General features: G+C 40.9%; 1 protein-coding gene across 1 annotated transcript in view; it reads right to left on the bottom strand.

Annotated features, from left to right (window-relative positions):
- The window catches only part of NUS1 (NUS1 dehydrodolichyl diphosphate synthase subunit), a 34464-nt gene extending 14213 nt beyond the window's left edge, over positions 1-20251 (bottom strand). The window contains exons 1-3 of the mRNA XM_005551674.4: positions 19640-20251; positions 2244-2369; positions 1232-1381 (exon numbers count right to left, since the gene is read on the bottom strand). Coding sequence (XP_005551731.1) covers positions 1232-1381; positions 2244-2369; positions 19640-20054 — 691 coding nt within the window. The 5' untranslated portion in view covers positions 20055-20251. The remainder of the gene's footprint in view (positions 1-1231; positions 1382-2243; positions 2370-19639) is intronic.
- Between the last annotated feature and the right edge of the window lie 2932 nt (positions 20252-23183).

Below are 23183 nucleotides of genomic sequence, written 5' to 3'. Positions count from 1 at the left end.
GAGCCTGAATATAATTAGGCAATGACAGAGAATACAAAGAGTAGGGTAGGAAACAAGTAGTCAACAAAAGTAGGAAGTTAGCGAAACCAAGAAGTGGGATATGGACTTTGCTCTGTGATGGACACATGTCAAAGTGGAAGAAACAAATAATGGAGAGTTAAGTAAATAAGTAAGTTAGACAGAAAATGCATTTCTTTTTCTTTTTTTTCTTTTTCTGAGACAGGGTCTCACTCCGTCACCCAGGCTAGAGTGTACTGATGCGATCTTGGCTCACTGCAACTTCTACCTCTTGAACTCAAACTATACTACTGCTTCAGCCTCCTGAGTAGTTGGGACCACAGGCATGAGCCACCATGCCTGGCTAATTTTTTATTTTTTGTAGAGATGGGGTTTTGCTATGTTGCCGAGGTTGGTCTCAAACTCCTGTGCTCAAGCGATGCACCTGCCTCAGCCTCCCAAAGTGCTGGGATTACAAGTGTGAGTCACCCCAACCAGCCTGAAAATGCATGATTAATAAGTAAATGGATATTCTAAATAATAAAAAATGAATGAATGTCTAAAACTGTATGTCTATAGAAACTATTAATGAACATGAATTTACTAGAGAGACTGTCTTTCTTCAAAAGGATCAAGGCTAATGCTAGTAAGCAAGAAGGACCATGATGGTAAGGCAAAAAGGTCCTAAAGGGAATTCTCTAGAGAGAATAAGCAAACCAAAGGCTTTTTTAAACAGCTGAAGAAAAAAAGTTATATTTGGTATAACATGACAAATACAGTTGTATATTTGGTACAGCATAAGAGAAAGAATAATTAAAAAGGAATCAGGGTAACAGTAAGATTATAGGTTATATTCCTGGGATCACCTCATAAAAAGATTAAGTTCAAAGTTAAGGGAAAGTTCAAACTAAAAAGAAAGGGGAAGAGGGAGAGGAAGGCTAACAAGCGAAGTCCTATTTTCAAGAACAGTCATCACTACAAAAAAGATCCTCAAAGGTCGTCCCCTTTACCATTAAATCCTCATGCAAGTGAGTGGCTACAAATCTCATTGTCTCGAAACCATTTTCACATAGGTCTTTAAATTTCAGAAATTTAACAGGTATAGCAACAAAAAGAATCAGGCTTTATAGTATGAAAGAAACAAATATTTCCTTTCATACTGTATCCTTCTGTGACAAAACTAAACACACACCACATACATATACACATATATGTATATATATAAAAAACTTACTAAGTAAACTGCCTAACATATCTACATCCAAATCTGTGGGTCTCTTTTGCTTCTGGGCTACTAACTGGCAAAAGTCCTGAGCAGCTCTCACAATATCTGCTTTTCCATCTTCCGGGGACAGCACCTTCACTGCCAAATGGCAATTTAAAACTGGAAGAAAAAACAAACAATGTATTTTAAAAACACTCTCTTACAAGTCTATTTCAAAATCAGTTTTAAGAAATATACGGTTTAGACCAAAATAAACATACAGTTCTTACAGTAAACAAGAATTGTTTAAGCCCTTCAATTTCAATATCAAAACATACTTAGCTATTCTCCTCTGAAAGGATCTATGCACCCCAAATCACGTCCATGTATAAATTTATACACTGCCCTCTTTTCAAAGTGTTCAGAATGACTATGTATTGTGACTACATCCTCTAGAAAACAGAAGCTTTACAGGCTAACAAATTTTCATGCATCTAAAATTTCCTCTATAATTGCAATACAGTTAGCAGTAACACAGAATAAAAGAAAAAATAAAGACTAAGAAAAAACTGTTACAGTGGAATATGCATTGCCTATAGCATATACACCTTTTATCAATTCTACTTCCATAGGAGCTATCTTACAACTCATAGGGATTCTCAGATAACACTGCAAAATTCTTATCTATAGACATGCAAATTCTTTCTTGTCCAGCAAAGATTCAATTTCTTCCCTCACGCCATAGAACAACCAGTTGTACCTCTATTTATATATTCATTTCAATATCCCTACAAATGTGTCCATTTTATGGATTTTCTGTGGAACCAGTTAAAAAATTTGCCTGGTTAAATAAAATCCTCACAATGTGTTCACTTTTTACCAAGATTAAGATGGGAAAGTCTAAATCTGATGATTAAAGATGTTGACAATAAAGACTACGAGAGCAACGTGAATGAATAAATGACAGAGTAACAGAAATTGCCATGAAACATGAAACACACATCTTCCCATGTCACATGTTCAATTATACACTCATGCTTACCTTGATCATCTTTGTCATTACTATTTGCAAATTCTGGTGAGTATTTTGAACAATCTAGGCCCAGAAGTTCTTGCTGTTGTTTTAAAATTTCATCCATCAATCTGGAATTATTTCTTTTGAAAATACCTTTAAAAAAGAAAAAGGCAAGTAAAACGCAACTAAGTTAATTTTTCCTCTTCAAGTGAATGCTTGCTGTGAAAACAACACTAGATCCAGTACTGAACAAATGTCAAGCAAAGCTGTAATGACTAGTCCTAAACTAGAATCTAAAAGGAAAATATGACAACAAAACTTTGTTAATACAAGAGTCTGCCTTCCAGGAAAAAAAAGAACAGAAGTAACTACTTAAGTAGTGGCATGTGAATATGACAGAAATTTAGACTTAGAAAGGACTTTTAAGAGATCACTTACTTAAAATCTTTGTGGATTCAGAAACTGAGGCCTTTAAGAACTCTTTAAGGTTCTTCTCCAAGAAATTATAAATTGCAGCAGGGGTCTAGAGCCTGTTGTGTTCCTCACTCACAGTCTAATGTACCTTTTCTGCAGATTTACTACTTGTATTAAATACTATTGCTTCAATTTGATTAGTTTTTTAAATCATAAGAAGTAGTAATATGGATTACATAAAAAGTAGAGAACAGAAAAAGTAACAATTTAGTAAATTAAAACAAAGCACAGAAATAAAATACATAAAATATATGGTCCTCTATGCAGGGAAAAGTTAACACTGTTAACTACTGTCATGTTATTGAGAAAGACAAAGGAACTGTGTGACATACATTTAATGTAAAACTAGTAAGAGCTCAAACTAAAAAAAGGAACAAGTCGTTGACAATTTGCAGAGGCAGCTTTCTAGTGGCCATTGCCTTTCTAATCTTTATCAAATGTTCCTACTCTGTACTCTCAGTCAGGCCTGACTTTAAAATAGTTCAACAAAATAACTGGAAGAGAGAACACAGGTTAATATACACACACACACACATATATATAAAGCTGCTTAAATCTTTTCCTTCAAACCAGTTCTCTTTGTAGAATTTCCAGCTTTTATATGTGTGTGTGTGTGTGTATTTATATGGCACAGAACCTGCTGAATATACTGTATACAAATGCCAAGCCAGAAGTATATGTGTAACAGTACTTACAAAAGTAGTCTCCTTTGGTGAGGAAGGCTTTATAAAATAAGATGAGCTGAGATGAACTCAGAAGGTTAAACAGAAGAAACTAGAGAAGATACCAGGTGGGAAAAAATGCTTAAGAAAAAGCATGAGTTTGGAATGTTAAAAAAACAGACCAGTGCTGCTGATGCAAAGGATATGAAAAAACTGGTAAGAGGACAGTCCTAGTTTTTATCTCATTCTGCCTGCCAAATGGATAAACAACAATTTCAGAGCAATATGGAAATACATAAAAATTTATATCTTTACAAGAATCTGGCAACCACATATAGAAGGGCAAGCAGCAGACTACTGTATTAGTCCATACATAATTTGTTGAGGGGATGAGGGGAAAAAGGATTCATCACAAAGGAAGAATTGAGAGAATATGGTACATGACTGACTTAGAAGTGAATGTAGAAAATTCCATGGCTTTTATCCTAGGTAGCAGAAAACGATACCTTTTTTTTTCTTAATGAGACAGAGTCTCACTCTGTCGCCCAGACTGGAGTGCAGTGGCGCAATCTCGGCTCACTGCAACCTCCACCTCCTGGGTTCATGGGATTCTCCTGCCTCAGCCTCCTGAGTAGCTGGGACTACAGGCATGCGCCACCATGCCTGGCTAATTTTTTGTATTTTTTTTAGGAGAGATGGGATTTCACCGTGTTAGCCAGGATGGTCTTGACCTCCGGACCTCATGATCTGCCCGCGTCGGCCTCCCAAAGTGCTGGGATTACAGGCGTGAGCCACCGCACCTGGCCAATAACATTTTTAAAAGTTGAAAATTCAACAAAGAGAAGTGGTTGGAAAGAAAGGATAAGTTCGGTTTTAGACAGCTGATGATAGAAAATTTAGGTGGGGATTACTATAGAAGTGATTAAGAGGAATCATACAGAAGGAGTTCAAGAGAGGTCATATAAGCACCAATGTGAGTAGGGATCTTATCTGTTTTGCTCACCAGGGCCAACCACAGTGTCTGGCACAGAGCAAACAATAAATAAATGTCTGCTGAAAGAATATGGGAGCTCAGAAACTGAGACACAGATATACACTTGGGAATCATCCTTCTTAATGTGGGAGAGCCAAATACACAAGAATCACGATTAGTAAGATTTCAAATATAAGTAGGTATATATAGAGAAAAGTCGAAGACTAAGATGGCACTACATATGAATGCCCACAATTATTATGAAAGTCTAAAATCCTAAGACTCTAAGTGTGGAAATATAAAAGTGAGCATTTTGAAACAGCCATATCCAGAACAAGATTAAGCAAAAAAAAAAAATCACTAAATATTAGCAAAATTTTTAAAGGAAGGTGATTAATATCAGGAGCTATTTGAATGGCAATCTTTAGAACAGTAATACTTGTGGAGTAATGCAGAAGTGTAGGATATAATCATAATCCCCAAATCAATCATAAAATTCACATGTATGATAGAAAAAGCACATATTCCAAAACAGCATATAACATACATGATGCCGGCTTATAAATTTTACAAGATTTCCAACTATCTACACAAGTTAGACCACACTTTGGTCTGTACTGTATGTATAAATTGTGGAAGCCATATGAATTTCAAAAATTTCTTAATTTAACAATGGCCTGGGTGCCAGTGGCTCTCACATGTAATCCCAGCACTTTGGGAGGCCAAGGCATGAGGAACAGTTGAGGCCAGGAATTAGAGGCTAACCTGGGCAACATAGCAAGACCTTGTCTCTACAAAAAAAAAAGTTTTCAAATTAGCTGGATGTGGTGGCACACGCCCTTAGTCCCAGCTATTCAGGAGGCCTAGGTGGGAGGATTGCTTGAGCCCAGGAGTTCAAGGCTGCAGTGAGCTATGATCATGCCACTGCACTCCAACTTGAGAACAAACAAATGTAAAAATCTCCATAACACTCCAGCCAGGACATGTAAGTTTATTAAAAATAAAATGGTAAATGACTCCCTTTCCCATAAAAACTAAGATTCATTTTAATAGTGTTGGGTAATACTAGGAAAGCCTGCTTTGTCTATTCACATCACACCAATCCCTTCCTTTGATACTCTTTTTAAAAACCTAGCCTTCAGTTCTCACTAATTTGTTCATATTTACCTTAGCCTCCAGATTAAAATGGTAAATCTTTTCAGGAACTCTTGCCCTCTTCAAAGCAATGGATGACAATCTTATCACCAGAATATTTACTACTTCTCCTCAATCTTTATTCTTCCCTCCTCAGTTTTTCTGAAGCGTTACCATTAATGACCACCATGCTTCCTTCTCAAAATTCTTTCTCCTCAGTTTTTCTGAAGCATTACCATTAATGACCACCATGGTTCCTTCTCAAAATTCTATCTTTATCCCACCTTGTCTCAATGTTCTCTTCCTGATTCAACACGTAACCTGGCTCCTTGAATGGCCCACTCTCACTTTCCACTGAATCCTCTTCTTTTCACCCTAAATAAAGATTATTCTTCAGGTCTCCCATCTCAGCCCTCTCTTTCTGTCCATGTGCTCCTTCTTTTCTGATTCTAGTTACCCACAAGACTTGAAAACAAAAAAAGCCCAGACAAAATTAGGTGAGGTAAAATTTGGGGTGCAAAAATTTAAGGGGGTGCTGAAAAAAGCTCAGTAATTAAGACAACGAATAACAATGCAGTATCTTTAAAAATTAAAATGCCCAAGTATCCACGATGAACAAAACATTAAAATTTTAGGTAGAAACAGGATCATTTGGTTCCTAACATTCCTAGTTCATTCAAACATCTAATTCTACCTTGAAGTTCTGTAGGCACCTGAGAGTGAACAAAGCCAAACCTCGGTGGCTTATCTAATAAAGCTAGCTCTCAGAACACTTACATGACATCAAGGTTAGAAAATAAATTAAAAGGAGTAGGACTTTAAGTGTATAACTTACATGCACTTAAGAACAAGACTGGAAGAGGACAACCAAAATGAGAACAGTAAATGTATAGGGGTAGTAGGACAGCAGGTGATTTAAAATCATAACCGCTATAAAGTGGTTTATAATTTAACAACCAAAAAAAAAAAAAAAAAAAAAAAAAGCTCTCCTCCTTGATACTCTATTTCTAAAAAAGGCATGAGTATCTGCCCAGTCACCCAGGCATCCTCTCTGCTCTCCCATTATCACCCCCGAAAGCCCTACTAATTATGCTAAGCCCATATACTCTTTTACAGCAATGTTTCCTATATCCATATTCCTTTCTGTCCATTGCCCACACGGTTCCCAGCCATTGTGCTGTTCTTTATTATATATATACATACATATTTTTAAGAAACAGGGTCTCACCCTGTCATCCAGGCTGGAGTGCAGTGGGACTATCACAGCTGACTGCAGCCTCCAGCCTCTAGGCTCAAGTGATTCCCCTGCCTCAGCCTTCTGAGTAGCTGGGACTACAGGTGCATACCACTGTGCCCAGCTAAGTTTTTTATTTTTGTAGAGACAGGGTTTTGCTTTGTTGACCAGGCTGATCTCTAACTCCTGGCCCTCAAGTGATCCTTCCTCCTCGGGCCTCAAAAAGTGTTGGGATTACAGGCATGAGCAACCAGCCCAGCCTACTTACTTATAATATTATAAGCAACTTCTGTGGGTGTTCCTGCCCCCTTCTATTAAGTACTGCTAGCTTCAACACCAGATTTACTCAATCCTGGCACATTCCAACTTCGGTATCTTAAATGGTTCCTAAAATGCCTAGTGTATTAAGAACAAACTGCTCAGTCCAACATTAACATTCCAGCCTATGTTTCCAGGCTTGTTGAAGACAAATCAAATGAAGTTTTCCATTTCTCAATAATACTTTATCCCCACAAATTAGAATTGCCTATGTTCCTCAAAAACACATAGAGTGACTCCAACCTCCATCCTTTATGCCACTTCCCCAAGCCCAGGCCTATTAAATTCTCCTAATTCTTCATAGGCCAGCTGAAATGTCACTTACCTTCAAGAGGCCTTTCCCAATTCCCCAGCCAGATGTGCCCCATTCCTCCTCTGACTTACCCTCACTCTCAACTCCTCCATGTACACTCATTTAAAATTGTTAATAAACTAATATTCTGCTTTTTATTATAGCTTAAATCTCTCCACCCTCCCCTCGACTAAACTGTAGTCTTATTTGTGAATGTGTGGCTTACTCATCTCTTTTCCCATATTTTCCATATAGCAGTTCAATGTTTATTTAATCAACTGAATTACCAATGTACAAAGTGCCGCTTAACAACAATGAAACATAAAGGAACATGTCACTGAATGGAATTTTTCTTAGGTTTCCAGGAACATGCCACAAAAAAGCAGACACTTCCTTATTGCACACAGGCAAAAGTTCCATTAAAAGGAAAGAATATTCACTTTGGGAGGCCGAGGTGGGCAGATCACGAGGTCAGGAGATCGAGACCATCCTGGCTAACGCGGTGAAACCCCGTCTCTACTAAAAATACAAAAAAATTAGCCGGGCGTGGTGGCGGGCACCTGTAGTCCTAGCTACTCGGGAGGCTGAGGCAGGAGAAGGGCGTGAACCTGGGAGGTGGAGCTTGCAGTGAGCTGAGATTGTGCCACTTCACTCCAGCCTGGGCGACAGAGCAAGACTCCGTCTCAAAAAAAAAAAAAAAAAAAAAAAAGGAAGAATATTACAGAGAGACACAATTACAAAACGTCTCTTATAAAGACTTTCATACAGTTATTGGAACAGAATCTTTGTCTTGGTTGATTTGGATGCAGAAATGAAATTTAAAGGTATGGTTTCTGAGAATTGCTGTGAGTGTAGATAAGACCCTATGGGCAAGATAATTCCCAATAACTCATAACTTGACCCCCAACCAGAAATCTGATTATACGTAATCACAAGCAATATTAGAAGCTTACAGTTTTCTTCAGGATTCAATGTCTACACACACACACACACACACACACACACACACACACACACACACTTCACATGATACACAAGAAATACAAGATATAAGGTTGGCTTTGACTAAAACAGGCAATTCCCCTAATAATATCATAGTATATGTACAGATTCTTTTTCTCGTATTATAATTCATCTAATTCATCCTGTTTCCCTTCTAGAATCTAAACTAAAGCCAAAATAATAAACTATTATGAAAGCTATTTTATGTAAAAGGAAGCTAAGATCATATTCATTCAGAAATAACTGATTAAGGGAAAACACTTGAAAATACTCAAATTTTTAAGAAAACAGTATTTTACAGTATTATATAGTATTGTGCCTCAAGAATCACTTTATCACATCCTTTTACAGGTGAGGAAATAAACCCAGAAAGGTCAAACAATTGTCTTTGGCAAGCATCTACGAATTTGGCCTGAAATCCAGGTATCCCTCTAATTATTCAGTTCAGTTACTATTTCTAACTCTGATAAAGGAACAATACTAAACTCTACCGTACAATTAAATTTTGAACTCCCTTCCAAAAAAGTTGAATTGTATAAAATAAATATAACCTATCTTTTAATAAATGGGCAGTATTTTTCAAAAAAACTAGGACTGGGGCTTATTTTTTTGAGACGGAGTCTCTCTCTCTCACCCAGGCTGGAGTGCAATGGTGCAATCTCGGCTCACTGCCGCCTCCACCTCCTGGGTTCAAGTGATTCTCCTGACTCTACAGCTCTTTTTTAAAAGCCTTTTAAGGAGGTTTCACGGGGCAAACAGATATTTGAATTCTTTAGGAGTGACTTGGGAATCTAAAATAAGTTTTTGCAATAATGACTTAAAGAATTTTACTTTATGTTTTGTTTCTTTAAAATTATATTTCATGTACTCTCAATTTCCCAAATGTAAACTGCATGAAATATAAGAAAAAAGTTAAATGGGCTGGGCATGGTGGCTCATGCCTGTAATTTCAAACACTTTGGGAGGCTGAGATGGGAGGATCACTCGAGGTCAGGAATTTGAGACCAGCCTGAGAAATGTAGCAAGACACTGTCTTTATAAAAAAAAGATTAGCCAGGCATGGTGGCTTGTGCCTGTAGTACTACCTACTTGGGAGGCTCAGGCAGGAAGATCGTTTGAGGCCAGGAGTTCAAGGCTGCAGTTAACTATGATCGCACCACTGCACTCCAGCCTGGGCAAAAAAGTAAGACCCTGTCTCTAAAAAACAAGAAAGAAAAGATATATCAAATAGCCATTTATGACAAAACACACACAAGAAAATCTTCAATTTCCAAGGTAAGGAACCTGCATACATATCCCTTGAATCTACAATAAAAGTTGAAAAACATAAAAGAAAAACCGCAAAATCTTCAACTTCCGTGAAAGAAGAAAATTATTCTAGCAAACTTACACCTCAGAAAGACTACCATGCTTTTATTTCTTAAATACAGCAGGTATGCATTTCGAGGCCAAATGAAGACTTCCTTTTATATTCTTTTTTTTTTTTTTTTTTGAGACGGAGTCTCGCTCTGTCGCCCAGCCCAGGCTGGAGTGCAGTGGCGCGATCTCGGCTCACTGCAAGCTCCGCCTCCCGGGTTCACGCCATTCTCCTGCCTCAGCCTCCCGAGTAGCTGGGACTACAGGCGCCCACAACCGCGCCCGGCTAATTTTTTGTAATTTTTAGTAGAGACGGGGTTTCACCGTGGTCTCGATCTCCTGACCTTGTGATCCGCCCGCCTCGGCCTCCCAAAGTGCTGGGATTACAGGCGTGAGCCACCGCGCCCGGCCGGACTTCCTTTTATATTCTAAGAAACATCTGTTTTAAATTCTAGCCTTAAAAAATAAGATGTTCAATGTTTAGACAATAAGGGAATATTTCCTAACCTTCCCCATAACTGCTGGAATGTCCTAACCTTACCATTGTAACACAACTATTTCTACTTCTCAGTATTTTCTAGTCTTTGTCCACATGCATATGTAATCCTAGTGTATGTGATTATGCAATTTTGTATACTGCTTTTTTTACTTGCATAATATGTATCCTTCCTTGGTGCTAGTCTAATGATTATTTTAACAATTGTATGAAACAAAAAGTTTTTTGCTGTTTTTTTCCGGTTCTTAAAATACAAAAATCAATACTTCCAGGTGATTGCTATTATAGCAATCACTGTATTGCATATTCTCTCAGCAGTCAGGTTTCTCACCACATTCGAGGAAAGAAGAGTATCATATGGAGACCAGAGATGTCAGCTGTGGCCATAACATGAAGGGGCCTGTGGGCCTTGGTAATGAACTTCAAAAGCATTCCAACTACAACGAGAAGTTGCTGGAGGGTTTTATTCAGTCCAAATGATGCGATCAAAAAAAGATCACCTCACTGGTAGGTGAAGAATGGATTATACAGGGACCAGGATAGAAAACTAGAGATCAATTAGGAGGCTACTACAGTAATCCAGGTGAAAGAACAATGGTAATTTAAACTTGGGTGGCCGCGATAGAGACTAAAACAAGGATTAGGTCTCGAAAGTACTGTTTTAGACATATAAGGCATAAGACTGACCTAATAAAAGTAGATGTTAGGCAAGGAGTTAGATACAGAAGTCTGGAATTATGGGAGATATCAGTACTGTATTTCCAGCCCAAACCTGCGTGTCAGCACACATGACATTTAAAGCCATGGCTTTGGGGAGATCATCTGCAGGACAGGGGTCAGCAAACTACTGCTATGGAAAACAGCCACATTTGCTTATGGCCACTTTTTAGCTACACTAGCAGAGTTGAGTAGTTGCAATAAAGTGAAAAACAGAAAGACAGGGGCATACATACAGCTCCAAACTCTAGGACACCACAACATTTGAAAGTACAACAGAGGAGGAGAAGCCAGACATATGGATTAGAAGACAGCAGAGTAGAACTGAATTTGCCTAATCTACCTATTAGGTTACATAGTGTATTCAGTCTTACACATTAACTGAATAATAAAGTCATGACATGCATAACTTTAAATTAAGGGAACCAAGTAACAAGGAGTTCAATTAGACAAGTATTCCATCAGTAAATTTTATCTGCATTCCTCAAATACTGATTATTTTAAAAGGTATGTGAAATGTATAATCAAGTCTATAAAATGAGGCTTTTAAAATACATGTACTGTTTCTTTTAAATCTGAAACTAGAATTTTTACTGTGATTATTCATTCCCTTCTACAGAAAAAGACTTTTTAAGAAATAATAGCAAGTACTTACAAGAACAAACAAGGGAAAAAATGAGATAAGCACTGAAACAATCTCGCCTCATTATTAAGCACTTCACTGGTTATAAATAAACGCCAGTTCTAAAAAATTGGCCTACCTCTTTTTCTTTTTGAACTAGACCCCTAAGTTACCTCTAATAACCCAATTATAAAACGACTAGAGAACAATCTTCAGAGAAGAAAACATGTATTTATGGAGCAATAATTTAAAGTGAAAAAAATCTACCATTAAAATTTTACATGACTGAAGTAGTCAAGAGAATACAAATCATAACAAAATACATAGGCCATTAAGCTATTTTATTTCAGGAGAGAGCCCTTCAGGACACCTCACAGAACAACAATTATACTGTAGAAAATTATACTGCAATGCTGTAGTAAGAGAACAGGTATATGTAATGGTGACAAAGTATAACAAAATGAGGGCTGGATTTAAGTCCTAGCTTGTCAGCACAAAAGATATGTAAAATGAACAGGCCATGTGGGTTTTTTCGGCATCTGGTTGCACATTTTTAAAATGAGAATATAGTTACAGAATCTGCTCACCTGACAAAGTAACAACTCAACACAAAGCTGGAGCACCATAACATGAAATTTTTAGTTGGTTTTTTAAAAAATGCGTCCTATAACTCAAAGGATGAACACGTATACTGGTGGGATGAAGAAATTTCTATTAGTCTTTAAATATCTTTTACAAATAATTTCTATGACCTGTAGATAAGTGCCTGTTTACCAAGGCTTTAAGATGACCCAAAACAATCAGAAATAGTACTAAAAGTGACCATTGTGGTCACATTCTCTTACCAGTGGAAATCAAACTAATGTAATGGTTAAGCACAAAAGCTCCAGAATAAAAATTTGGTTCAAATTCTAGATCTGCTCCTTACTAGATTTGGAACCTGGCTTTTAAATTCTCAGTTTCTTTATCTGTAAACGACTTAAGGCACTCTTCTATAGTATCCAGCACAGCGTAGAAGTTGGAACCTGGCTTTTAAATTCTCAGTTTCTTTATCTGCTAACTGTATCCAGCACAGAGTAGAAGTTGGAACCTGGCTTTTAAATTCTCAGTTTCTTTATCTGCTAACGACTTAAGGCACTTTTCTATAGTATCCAGCACAGAGTAGAAGTTCAACAAAGGATAACTATTCCTACTAAGATATAGGTGTGATTGATTGATTGATTGATTGAGGCAGGGTCTCACTTTTTTACCCCGGCTAGTGTACAGTGCTGCAACCATGGTTCACTGCAGCCCCAACCTCCAGGACTCAAGTGATCCTCCCACCTCAGCCTCCTGAGGAGTTGGGACTATAGGCACGCACCATGTCTAGCTAATTTTTTATTTTTATTTTTCAGAGATGGGGTCTCACTATATTCCCCAGGCTGGTCTTAAACTCCTGGGCTCAAGCAATCCTCCCATGTCAGCCTCCTAAAGTGCTGGGATTAAAGGCATGAGCCACCATACTCAGCCAAGGTTTACTTCAATACACAGATCCAGTACTACAGTTAAACAAAAGGGTACCTACAGAATAAAGTCATTTAAGAAGTTAACAAAAGCGGGATAGAATTTTTCAAAGACAGAATAAGACTGGGGATGGAACAGTCAAGAGAGGCTACTTCAGGATGATAGTTCAGATGGACTTATAAGAACCAACAAGCTGGGCACGATGGCTCACACCTGTAATCCCAGCACTTTGGGAGCCTGAGGAAGGTGCATCTTGAGGTCAGGAATTCAAGACCAGCCTGGCCAATATGGTGAAACCCCATCTCTACTAAAAATACGAAAAATTAGGCGGGCATGGTAGCGTATGCCTGTAATCCCAGATAATCAGAAGGCTGAGGCAGGAGAACAGCTTGAACCCTGGAGACAGAGGTCGCAGTGAGCCGGGATCACGCCACTGCACTCCCGCCTGGGCGACAGAAAAAAAAAAAAAAGACTATCGCAAAAAAAAAAAAAAAAAAAAAAAAGAATCAACAGTCTTTTGACAGGTAGCTAGCCCTTTGCCAGAAAAAGGTGAAGAGGACATTTCAGGACATTAAGATAAACGTGAAATTCTGTACAAGACGTGAACCACACAAAGGTAGAGATTAAAAATAGACTGCTCCCTTACATGAGTTTTCACATGAGGGAAGATAAACACTAGGTTGTACTATTTAGTATGTCAAACGTAATCACAATATTTAGACTTCCAATATTTCCGGCACCTCTGTATTTCAACATAAGGAGAATAAATTTAAGAAAATCATACTTCTCAATAGTATCTGCGTCACTGTGCCAACTAAGTAAACTAGGGTAAACTATGTTCATTTTCCTCCATTACTTTAAGGCTTCTGGGTATTATGTTGGGAAACATAAAGTGCAGCTCAGTTCATTATTCTTATCTACAGGAAATGCAGCACTTCTTTGAATTCAAAGAACACATATTAACTATTCATTACATGCATAACACCAAGATACACTCTGTAAGAAAAGCAAAAATGAGAAGGATGGGTAGTATCTGCAGAGTTTATAAACCAGTAAGAAAGTTTATGTACATATACATATAAATATGACTACACAAAGCAGAGAACAGAAGTACCTTTAGAGATGTTTGAAGTTCTGAGGAGATTCAGAGATACAGTAAGATAGGGAAGGGAGTGAATACTCAAGAAAGGCAAAAATATACAAAGTGATATTTAGGATTGACTCAGAAAAGATCGACAATAGCCTCTTGGTAGGCATATAGCCATTTGCCAGAAAAAAGGAGAAGAGGGAGTTCCAGGAAGACAGAACATTAAATAATCTAAATACAGATGTAGCAAAAGGTATGCAAAGCACTGAGAAACAGGTTGAAAAGGTGGGATACACTGGGCAGACTTTTAAAATGTTACTGTGAGAAACTTGTATGCAAAAACCAATTCAAAAGAAACCTAGCTTCGATTTAAATAAACTAAGGAAATAACACTAGAAAGAGCAGCACACACACACAAAAAATCTGTTGTCTTACTGTTGAATTCTCACACAGAAGGCAATGCCTTATTCTGGTTCATTCCAATTTACAGCAAATAATCCTAAGGCCTATCCCAAATTATCCTCGATCATGAAAAGGAACATGAAATACAAATAATCTAATGTAAGGCAAGTAGCAGAGTATCCTTTGATCTGCGTTAGGGTTCAACTTCATTGTGCAGAAGTATCACATAGGTAGCTTGATAAAAACAGAGATGCCCAGGTCCCAGTTCCCTCATTAAGTTTGATTACTAAATGTGTTGAACCTGTATTTTTTATAAGCATCCCCAGTGACTAATTCACAGATGGTCCACAGACAGCTTTTGAAAAATACTGGGCCGGGCGCGGTGGCTCAAGCCTGTAATCCCAGCACTTAGGGAGGCCGAGACGGGCGGATCACGAGGTCAGGAGATCGAGACCGTCCTGGCTAACACAGTGAAACCCCGTCTCTACTAAAAAATACAAAAAACTAGCCGGGCGAGGTGGCAGGCGCCTGTAGTTCCAGCTACTCGGGAGGCTGAGGCAGGAGAATGGCATAAACCTGGGAGGCAGAGCTTGCAGTGAGCTGAGATCCAGCCACTGCACTCCAGCCTGGGCGACAGAGCGAGACTCCGTCTCAAAAAAAAAAAAAAAAAAAAAAAAAAAGAAAAATACTGACCAACAGCAAGGTTCCCAGCAAGGCACAATAAAGCCAGGAAATAAGAACAAGTTCCGTCACTTAAGATAACAATACATATCCAGATAACTTGGAGCCAAGTGTACGTGCATGTGAGACACAGGCAAACAACACTGCTAAGACTAGAACAACAAAATCCATTTACCCCAACCCCTGGTTCTTGTACCATCCCAGTTACGGTCATTTCTTAAATTACAATCATATAGACAGAACAGCAAAACCTTGCTAGAATTCTGAGCTCAGAAAATTCCTGATCACTGTCCTGAGAGAACAACTCGAATTTCTGAAAGATGGAAGAATTACTTGCAGACTCTATTATAATTAAGAAATATTGCAGGTAAATGAAAAACATAAAGATCAGTTTGCTGGCAGAATCAAATCAACGTCAATATAATAGATCTTTTAGTCTAAGGATTAAATATTATTATCTAGATTCAACCATAATTAGAACGAATTTAAATACAAATTTGAGGGCAAAGGGGTGTAGGACAGGAGAAAATGTAAGGTGGTAAGCTTGTCTTCAAAGTGGTTGCCCCTCAATCCCCCTTCAAATCCTCACCCAACCTTTCTACACAAGCCATTTTCTCATTGAGAGGTGAAGTCCATTTCTCCACTTTCTTGACGCAGAACAGACGTGAGACTTCTCTGACCAAGAGAACATAGAAAAAATAACACTGCGCGATTTCCTAGGTTAGGTCCTAAGACCTCTCTCAGCTTCAGCCTTTGGCTAAGTCTCTAGAAACATTCGTTCTGCGGGAAGTTAGCTAACTGGTTACCCTGAAGCCACTATTAAAAGAAAAAGCCCAAGCTAGCCACAACCTCCAGACCATGTGAAGCCAGATGACAAACCTGCCCCATCTATTTCAGTCATCGAAAACCAGGCACCAGACACAAGGAGAAACCTTTAGGTCCCAGACTCTATCTGAATGAAAGCTTATGAGTGACCCAAAGGAAAAACTGCCCAACTGAACTAAGTCAATACATAAATTGTTGTTTTAAAACACTATGCTTTGGGTAGATTTCTACAAAGCAACAGATAACCAGAATAACTGTCCAAGACTTCATCCTACCTCATTTCCCAACTGTTCATTACATAAATCAACCTACTATATTCACTGCTCCCAACACTCTACTCAATGCTATTACTGAAGCTAGTCTAATGGGAATGCTGCCATTAGTGAAATCCCCATTCACACACAGAGAACACTGTTCACGCCAATCCCAATTCTATCTTTTTGAGTAGGTCCAGCTCAGGTGTTGCTCCCATCCTTACCAGACAAATATGGGGGTAACCTGGGAAATTTTCCATTTTTTGCTCCTTAAATAAAGTCTCTGCCATTCACTTAGTATTTCTATATTAGCTTGTGTTAATTTTTAATGCACATCATTACTTGAGTGGAAACTCCTTAAGAAACACCATTTCTTGTACTTCTTGTATCCCAGTGGCATTTATGTCAACAGGATTTTTTACATGTTACATATCTATCTAGAAAGAAGCTTAAATAGACATGTATTTAGAAACACTGAATATGGCCGGGTGCAGTGACTCACACCTGTAATCCCAGCACTTTGGGAGGCTGAGGCGGGCAGATCACCTGAGGTCAGGAATCTGAGACCAGCCTGGCCAATATGGCAAAACCCTGTCTCTACTAAAAATACAAGAATTAGCAGGGTGTGGTGGTGCACACCTGTAGTCCCAGCTACTCAGGGAGGCTGAGACAGGAGAGCTGCTTGAATCTGGGAGACAGGTTGCAGTGAGCCTAGATTACACCACCGCACTCCAGCCTGGGCGACAGAGCAAGACTCCATCTCAAAAAAAAAAAAAAAAAAAGAAACACTGAAAAAGAAACACTAAATAAAACTTATGTGTCTATACTCCCTCTGAGTAATTCTTACATATCCACAGGGCCTATATTTTCAAGTCTATATTCCAAGTTACTGAGCCTTTCCTTGGCCTCCCTACGTAAAACTGTACCCCTTCCTACACCACTGACTTTCAACATTCCTATCTTCCCTTCCCTGCTTTATTTTTCCTCATTGTACTTACACTACCACATATTTACCCACGTATATTATTTGTCAGACTCCCACTGAGATCTAAGTTCCATGAGTACACTGCTGCATTCCCATGTCTGGAAGAGTATCTGGTACTTAACAGACCCCGACTGTCACCTGTAAATGAATGCATGAACGAATCAAAACCAAGAATGGACTAATTGAAGGTCTCTTATTTCAGAAATATTATTCCTTATTCCTTTAAAAAGCAAACAAACAAAAAAAATTATTTTACAGTTAAGACACAAAATTCTGTAAGCCTTTTCACTGAAAATGCTCCTTAAGGTGCCTTTCAGTTCTCAGTCAAAACTTGGCTTAGCTTACTTCTTCCTCTTAATTAGCAATCATTTTTCTTTTAGCAACTATGACACAGGATACTTCTGAATCACATCAGCAATTTAAACACAGGAATTGCCGGAACAAGGAAATGTGGCAACATTATAGTCTGTACTAGTAGGCACAGTCATCAAGTCAAACAATTTAGCTATACATTTTCCTTCCCTACTGGAAGATAAAGATACTTGCTTTAAAAGATACTTGCTTTAAATCACCTGGCTATACATCAATCCACCACATTGCTTAATGTCTTTGATGTCCACTTTTGCTTCACTTATTTTTTTTTCGCCAGACAATAGTGGTTGTATCGGTTTAGGCATGGATTGTGTCATCTCCTAACAGTCTCATGACTACTATTGGTCTGCTGAGTTCTTTAGCAAGTTCCACAAATGTCAGTCCCTGAATATATCAAACTTTACCCTACAGGGCAAGGGCAAACCATTATTTGGTGATGACAGGCTACTGCGTCATCACGTTCCTTGCGGGCTGCAGTAAAGATGATAGGGCAATCAGAGATCACCTTGTAAGAGTTACCGTCTGGCCTATTCCTACCCTTTCTGACAAAACCCTGCACTTAAATTTACCTATCTGACAAAGATTTATGCTTTTCTAGAGCACACAGGTAATTTATTGAAAATGAATAAAACTTTCATTTTCTTCCGTTCATACCAATACTCCTAAACATTCTTCTCACATCTTTATCTTTAAAGAAATTCCAATGCTTTCAAGATCTGATTGAAACCCAAACCTGACATCCCAAACCTGAGTATTCCTCAACTTATCTCCTACCTATTCTTCCAGGTCCTGCTTAAATCCCACCTCCACTGCATGAACTTCTCAAGTTCCTTCATTCATAATTTCTCTCCTCTCTTCTCACAGTAGTAACTTTACTCTCAACACTTATTGTTATTAACCACATCAAATATGTGAGCATGTGCCTACCTCCTAACAAGCCTGAGAGTCCATGGAATTAAATGCAAGATTCCAAGGAATATGCCTAGCACAGGGCTTTAGGTTTGTAGCTACCCAACAAGTATTGAATGTTTGTACTTACAAAAACTCAAAACGTATGAGAGGAGAATTCTATCAAGTACTGTGTTGGGCACTGATGATGAAGGATCACAAACCATCCCAGGCTTCCAAGACAGAAAGGAACCATTTCCTTTTCTGCCTATCCAATCTCTCACATATTTTTCATAAACCCAGTTCAAATACCACCTGACCCCAACCGCTCCCATTTGCAGTACCTATCACACAGCCCATGCCTATGTCCTCTATAGCCTGACTGCGACTTAAGAACAGCGCCTGGAAGCTCTCTTAAAGAAACACTGTGGTGTAACTGAAGGCAAAGATTGTGAAAAAGCACAGAATGGCTAAAATTCCAATATCCCCATCGCCCAAGGCCCCATCTTTGTGGCCTTGGGCAAATCAGTTAATGTTTTTAAACCTTGCTCCCTCTTGGGAGACAAGGGTATACAAATACCATCTACATTACTGAGCTACTATAACGAATAAGGAGTATTTTAATTTTTATTGTTATTATTATTATTATTATTATTTGAGATGGAGTTTCCCTCTTGTTGCCCAGGCTGGAGTGCAAGGGCGCGATCTCGGCTCACCGCAACCTCCGCCTCCCAGGTTCAAGCGAGTCTCCTGCCTCAACCTCCCTAGTAGCTGGGATTACAGGCATGTGCCACCACGCCCGGCTAATTTTGTATTTTTAGTAGAGACGAGGTTTCTCCATGTTGGTCAGGCTGGTCTCGAACTCCCGACCTTAGGTGAACCGCCCGCCTCGGCCTCACAAAGTGCTGGGATTACAGGCATGAGCCACCGCGCCCGGCCAAGGGATATTTTTAAAACGTTAAAAACCGACCGAGTCAAATCCAGCGACTTAGTAGGTGTTCAATAAAGCTTGTCTCCCTTCCTCGAAAGCGCTAGCGCTGTGATTTGCAGAGAGGCCGCGGCAACTCACGCCCTGGGCACCACCCGCCAGACGGTCCAGAGGTCTAAGACACCTCGGCCACCCCCCACCACCGCACTGGGCCTCACCTTGGTGGTCGTAGACGCTGATGTAGGAGATGCCCACGGCCATACACCACACCACGAGGCTCGCGATGTCCGAGAAGCTGGGTTCCTGCTCCACCTCAGTGATCACCAGGCCCATATGCACAGGCAGCTTCTCCAAGGAACGGCCGTCCGCGCGCCAGCGCATCCGGTGGTGGGCGGCGGCCAGGCACGACCCCCCGCGCGAGTGCCGGTGGTGACGGCGGTTCCTGCCGACTGCCGGGGGCTTGCGGAGCGTGAAGCCGAGCGGCGCTAGGACCGCGGCAGAAGCGGCGCGGCAGCAGCGCCGCCAGATCCAGTTCCAGGTGCCGAACCGAACGCGGAGCCAGGAGGTGAGCGTGCGGTGCAGACAGAGCAGCGCGTGCAGCACCCGCCACACCAGTTCGTACAGCCCCGTCATACTCTTGTGGCCCTCGGGCACCCCCTCTCCCTCCCGCCCACTCCCGCGGCGCGACGGCTTTTTATCCGCCCCTGCGGCCGGCGCGGGCCATAGCTCCGCGTCCCCCCGCCCCCCGAGCCCAAACCCCTTTCCACTGCCAACACCTCACCTCGCCCCCGCCGCCATCTTCCTCCTCCCTTGGCAGCCCCGCCCCCACTAGTACATGGACAGTTCTGATTGGCCAGCGTGGAATTCTGACGCGGCTTCTGGGTCCGAGAATATGGCCCAGCCCGGCAGAGTGAGAGAAGGCGCACGCCTGCGAATAGCCGGGCGGAGACCGCGGGCGCCCCCTGGTCGTGTGGAGGGCGATGAGCGAACGACCCTGGATTTTCTGAACGGAACCCCAACAAGGCACATGCGGTCGTCCATGCGATGGGCGCTTCCAGGGGACCCGCGCGTCCCTTGGGTCCAGGACGTCTTACAGTGTCTCCTCTGACGGCCCCCCCAGAAACGGTTTCTGAGGAGCAAAAGTGTCCTGAGTGGACCGGAAATTACAAATGCCGGAAAGAACCTAGGGGTGGAAAGCAGCCCTCAGTGAGTGTTGAGGCTGGGAATCCACCAGGGTTCCCAAAAGTGTCCTCAAAGGCTGGAGTGGACCTGCTACTGTCTTTTGTTCAGCCTCCCAGCTGAGGCTGGGAACGAAACTCTTTAGCCATGTTCCTGAAACACCCCTCTACCCATGGCATTCTCATCTAAGGTATCCTTTCTTGGCTGTACATTGCTTAGTACGTAAAAGAAAGAAAGGCTCTACAGCTTGGTAGTCCAGTCACTTCATTCTTTTATTTCACTTATTCGGCAAGACTTTGACCAACCGCTGTGAGTTGGGTTTACAGTGGGGAGAAAAACAGGCATTGTGCCTGACTTCAATCACCGCCGCTGTTTGAGGTAGACTGCCCATCCAAGCCTTATCATCCCCTTTAACACCCTAATGTTTCTGTCCATCTGGACTTCGAAGTGGTCCTCTAGAATGGTTCTGTACTTCCCCGCGGCAAGTCTGTAGTGTCTTTGCCCTTTTTGTTCAAGCTGTTCTCCTGAATTCCTTATTCCCAACTTGATATTGCCCACGTCCCAACCCATTTCTCAAGGTTCATCCTACATGCCACATCCTCTATCGTCATATATATGTGTGTGCGCAATACTATTTATATTACTTATATTTCTATAAGTACATATGTAAAGATTGGGGAGGTATTACAAAAACGCAGCTGTCTACACATACACATGTATGCACACATACTTACACACGTGTGTGTGCAAACAGTTGCATTTTTGTAACACCTACCTATTCTTCGTTCTCTAGAGCCTCTTTTTCCCCCTGGGAAACATCTGTTCACGTCTTGGCTATGTGACTTAATTTTTCTAACATTGTCCCTTTTTCAACTGTTCTCATTTCGGTTTCTAAGACTCATTTAACTTTACTTTAAAAGTTGAATCTCACGTCCATCTCCCTTTCGCAGTGCAATTTTCCTCCCTTTGGCAGTGGCAGCCTGAAGAACTGAGGGCTGGGCACCAGGCATACCCTTCACACACTTGTTTCTCTCCTGGTCTCCTCTGCAGTAGCTCCTCTGATTATGGACAAAAGAAGGAGAGGTGAAAGGCCACGATCAGGGAAGCCTACAGTATTCTTCCTCACTGCCCATTGCTGCAGTTTATGCAGCTACATGATGCTTGTTAAGGAAGCTCCCTAGACACCGGTGTCCCATTGAGATTTGGCCATGTATTCTGCAGACCCCACCCCACCTCCCATGCTGACACCTTGCCACATTTCTGTAAAATACTCACTTCTTTGCCTCAATGTCTATCGGTTCTGACAAGATTGAAGACATCAATGTCATGTTCCTGTGGCCTGCCCTCAGGTGTGCAGGTGCAGACAGGCTCTATCTTCTGTATTTCTTTTTTCTTTTCTTTTTTTTTTTTTTTTTCCCGAAACCGAGTTTCGCTCTTGTTTCCCGGGCTGGAGTGCAGTGGCGCGATCATAGCTCACTGCAACCTCCACCTCCTGGGTTCAAGCGATTCTCTTGCCTCAGCCTCCCAAGTAGCTGGGATTACAGGTGCCTGCCACCAGGCCCAGCTAATTTTTTATATTTTTAGTAGAGACGGGGTTTCACCATGTTGGTCTATGAACTCCTGACCTCAGGTGATCCGCCGGCCTTGGCCTCCCAAAGTGCTGGGATTATAGGCGTGAGCCACTGCGCCCGGGCCCTGTATTTCTTTGGATTGCAAACTTAAGCAAAAGGATTCTGGCCACATGTCCATCTGACACACCAACATGCAGATCCTGGCATCTCTCCCAAGCCATTTCTTTGCTTGTTTTCCTCCTAGAGTTTCCTCCTGGTAGCAGGTCCCCTAGCTCCCAGGGATGTTCAACCTCCTAAAGAGTGGTGGGGCGGTGGTACCACTTTTCTTCTTTGTCAGCTGTTGGTAGGCTAGGGTTGGAAGTGTCTCATACAGAATAGTTCTCTAGGTGGCCTTGAACCAACACAGTTTCTTCCCCTTTTCTCACTTGTAGTTCTCGAGAATAACTGTAGAATGTGTTGGAATGCAATATACTGTAGACAAGGAAGAACTGACCAGAACAGCCTAGGCTGTGTTCCAGTCTCTTCTAGAAATAGGATGTCCTTCAACGAGTACTAGCCCAGCACATTCCATTGCCCTGTGGTAAAAAATGAGAGCAAACTGCTTTCTGGGGTCCCTTAGTTGCAGTGCAAGCGGTGCATGAGCCAATGAGACGCCATCCTCCCTAAGCCGTTTTCCTCAGCCTTGAGAGATATGGTCATCATGACTTACGCTTCTCTTGTCCTTTGCTGCCTGTCTGTAATAAACTCACTTCATGTAACTTGTGTGTGAGTGTTCTGTGTCACTGGACACTGGATATAGGAAAAGTGCAGTCCAAAATGCAGTGGGCTGAACCGGTAACCAGTGCACAGAGAACGTGCTTTGCATCTGGTGGTTGCTGTCAACTTCAGGCTTCTTCACTGTACTTAGAAGGAGGTGGACTCAGTGCCTTTTGTTCTCAACTATAATTCTGGAGTAACAGGAAAGTCACACTGGATGTCTTGCTCTGAAGATACTTGGAATCTGAAGTTTATG

This window comes from Macaca fascicularis, chromosome 4, assembly GCF_037993035.2.
Source record: "Macaca fascicularis isolate 582-1 chromosome 4, T2T-MFA8v1.1".
Taxonomy (NCBI): domain Eukaryota; kingdom Metazoa; phylum Chordata; class Mammalia; order Primates; family Cercopithecidae; genus Macaca; species Macaca fascicularis.
Note: the sequence above shows the minus strand (reverse complement) of the source record. Positions and strands in the feature narration are given on the sequence as shown.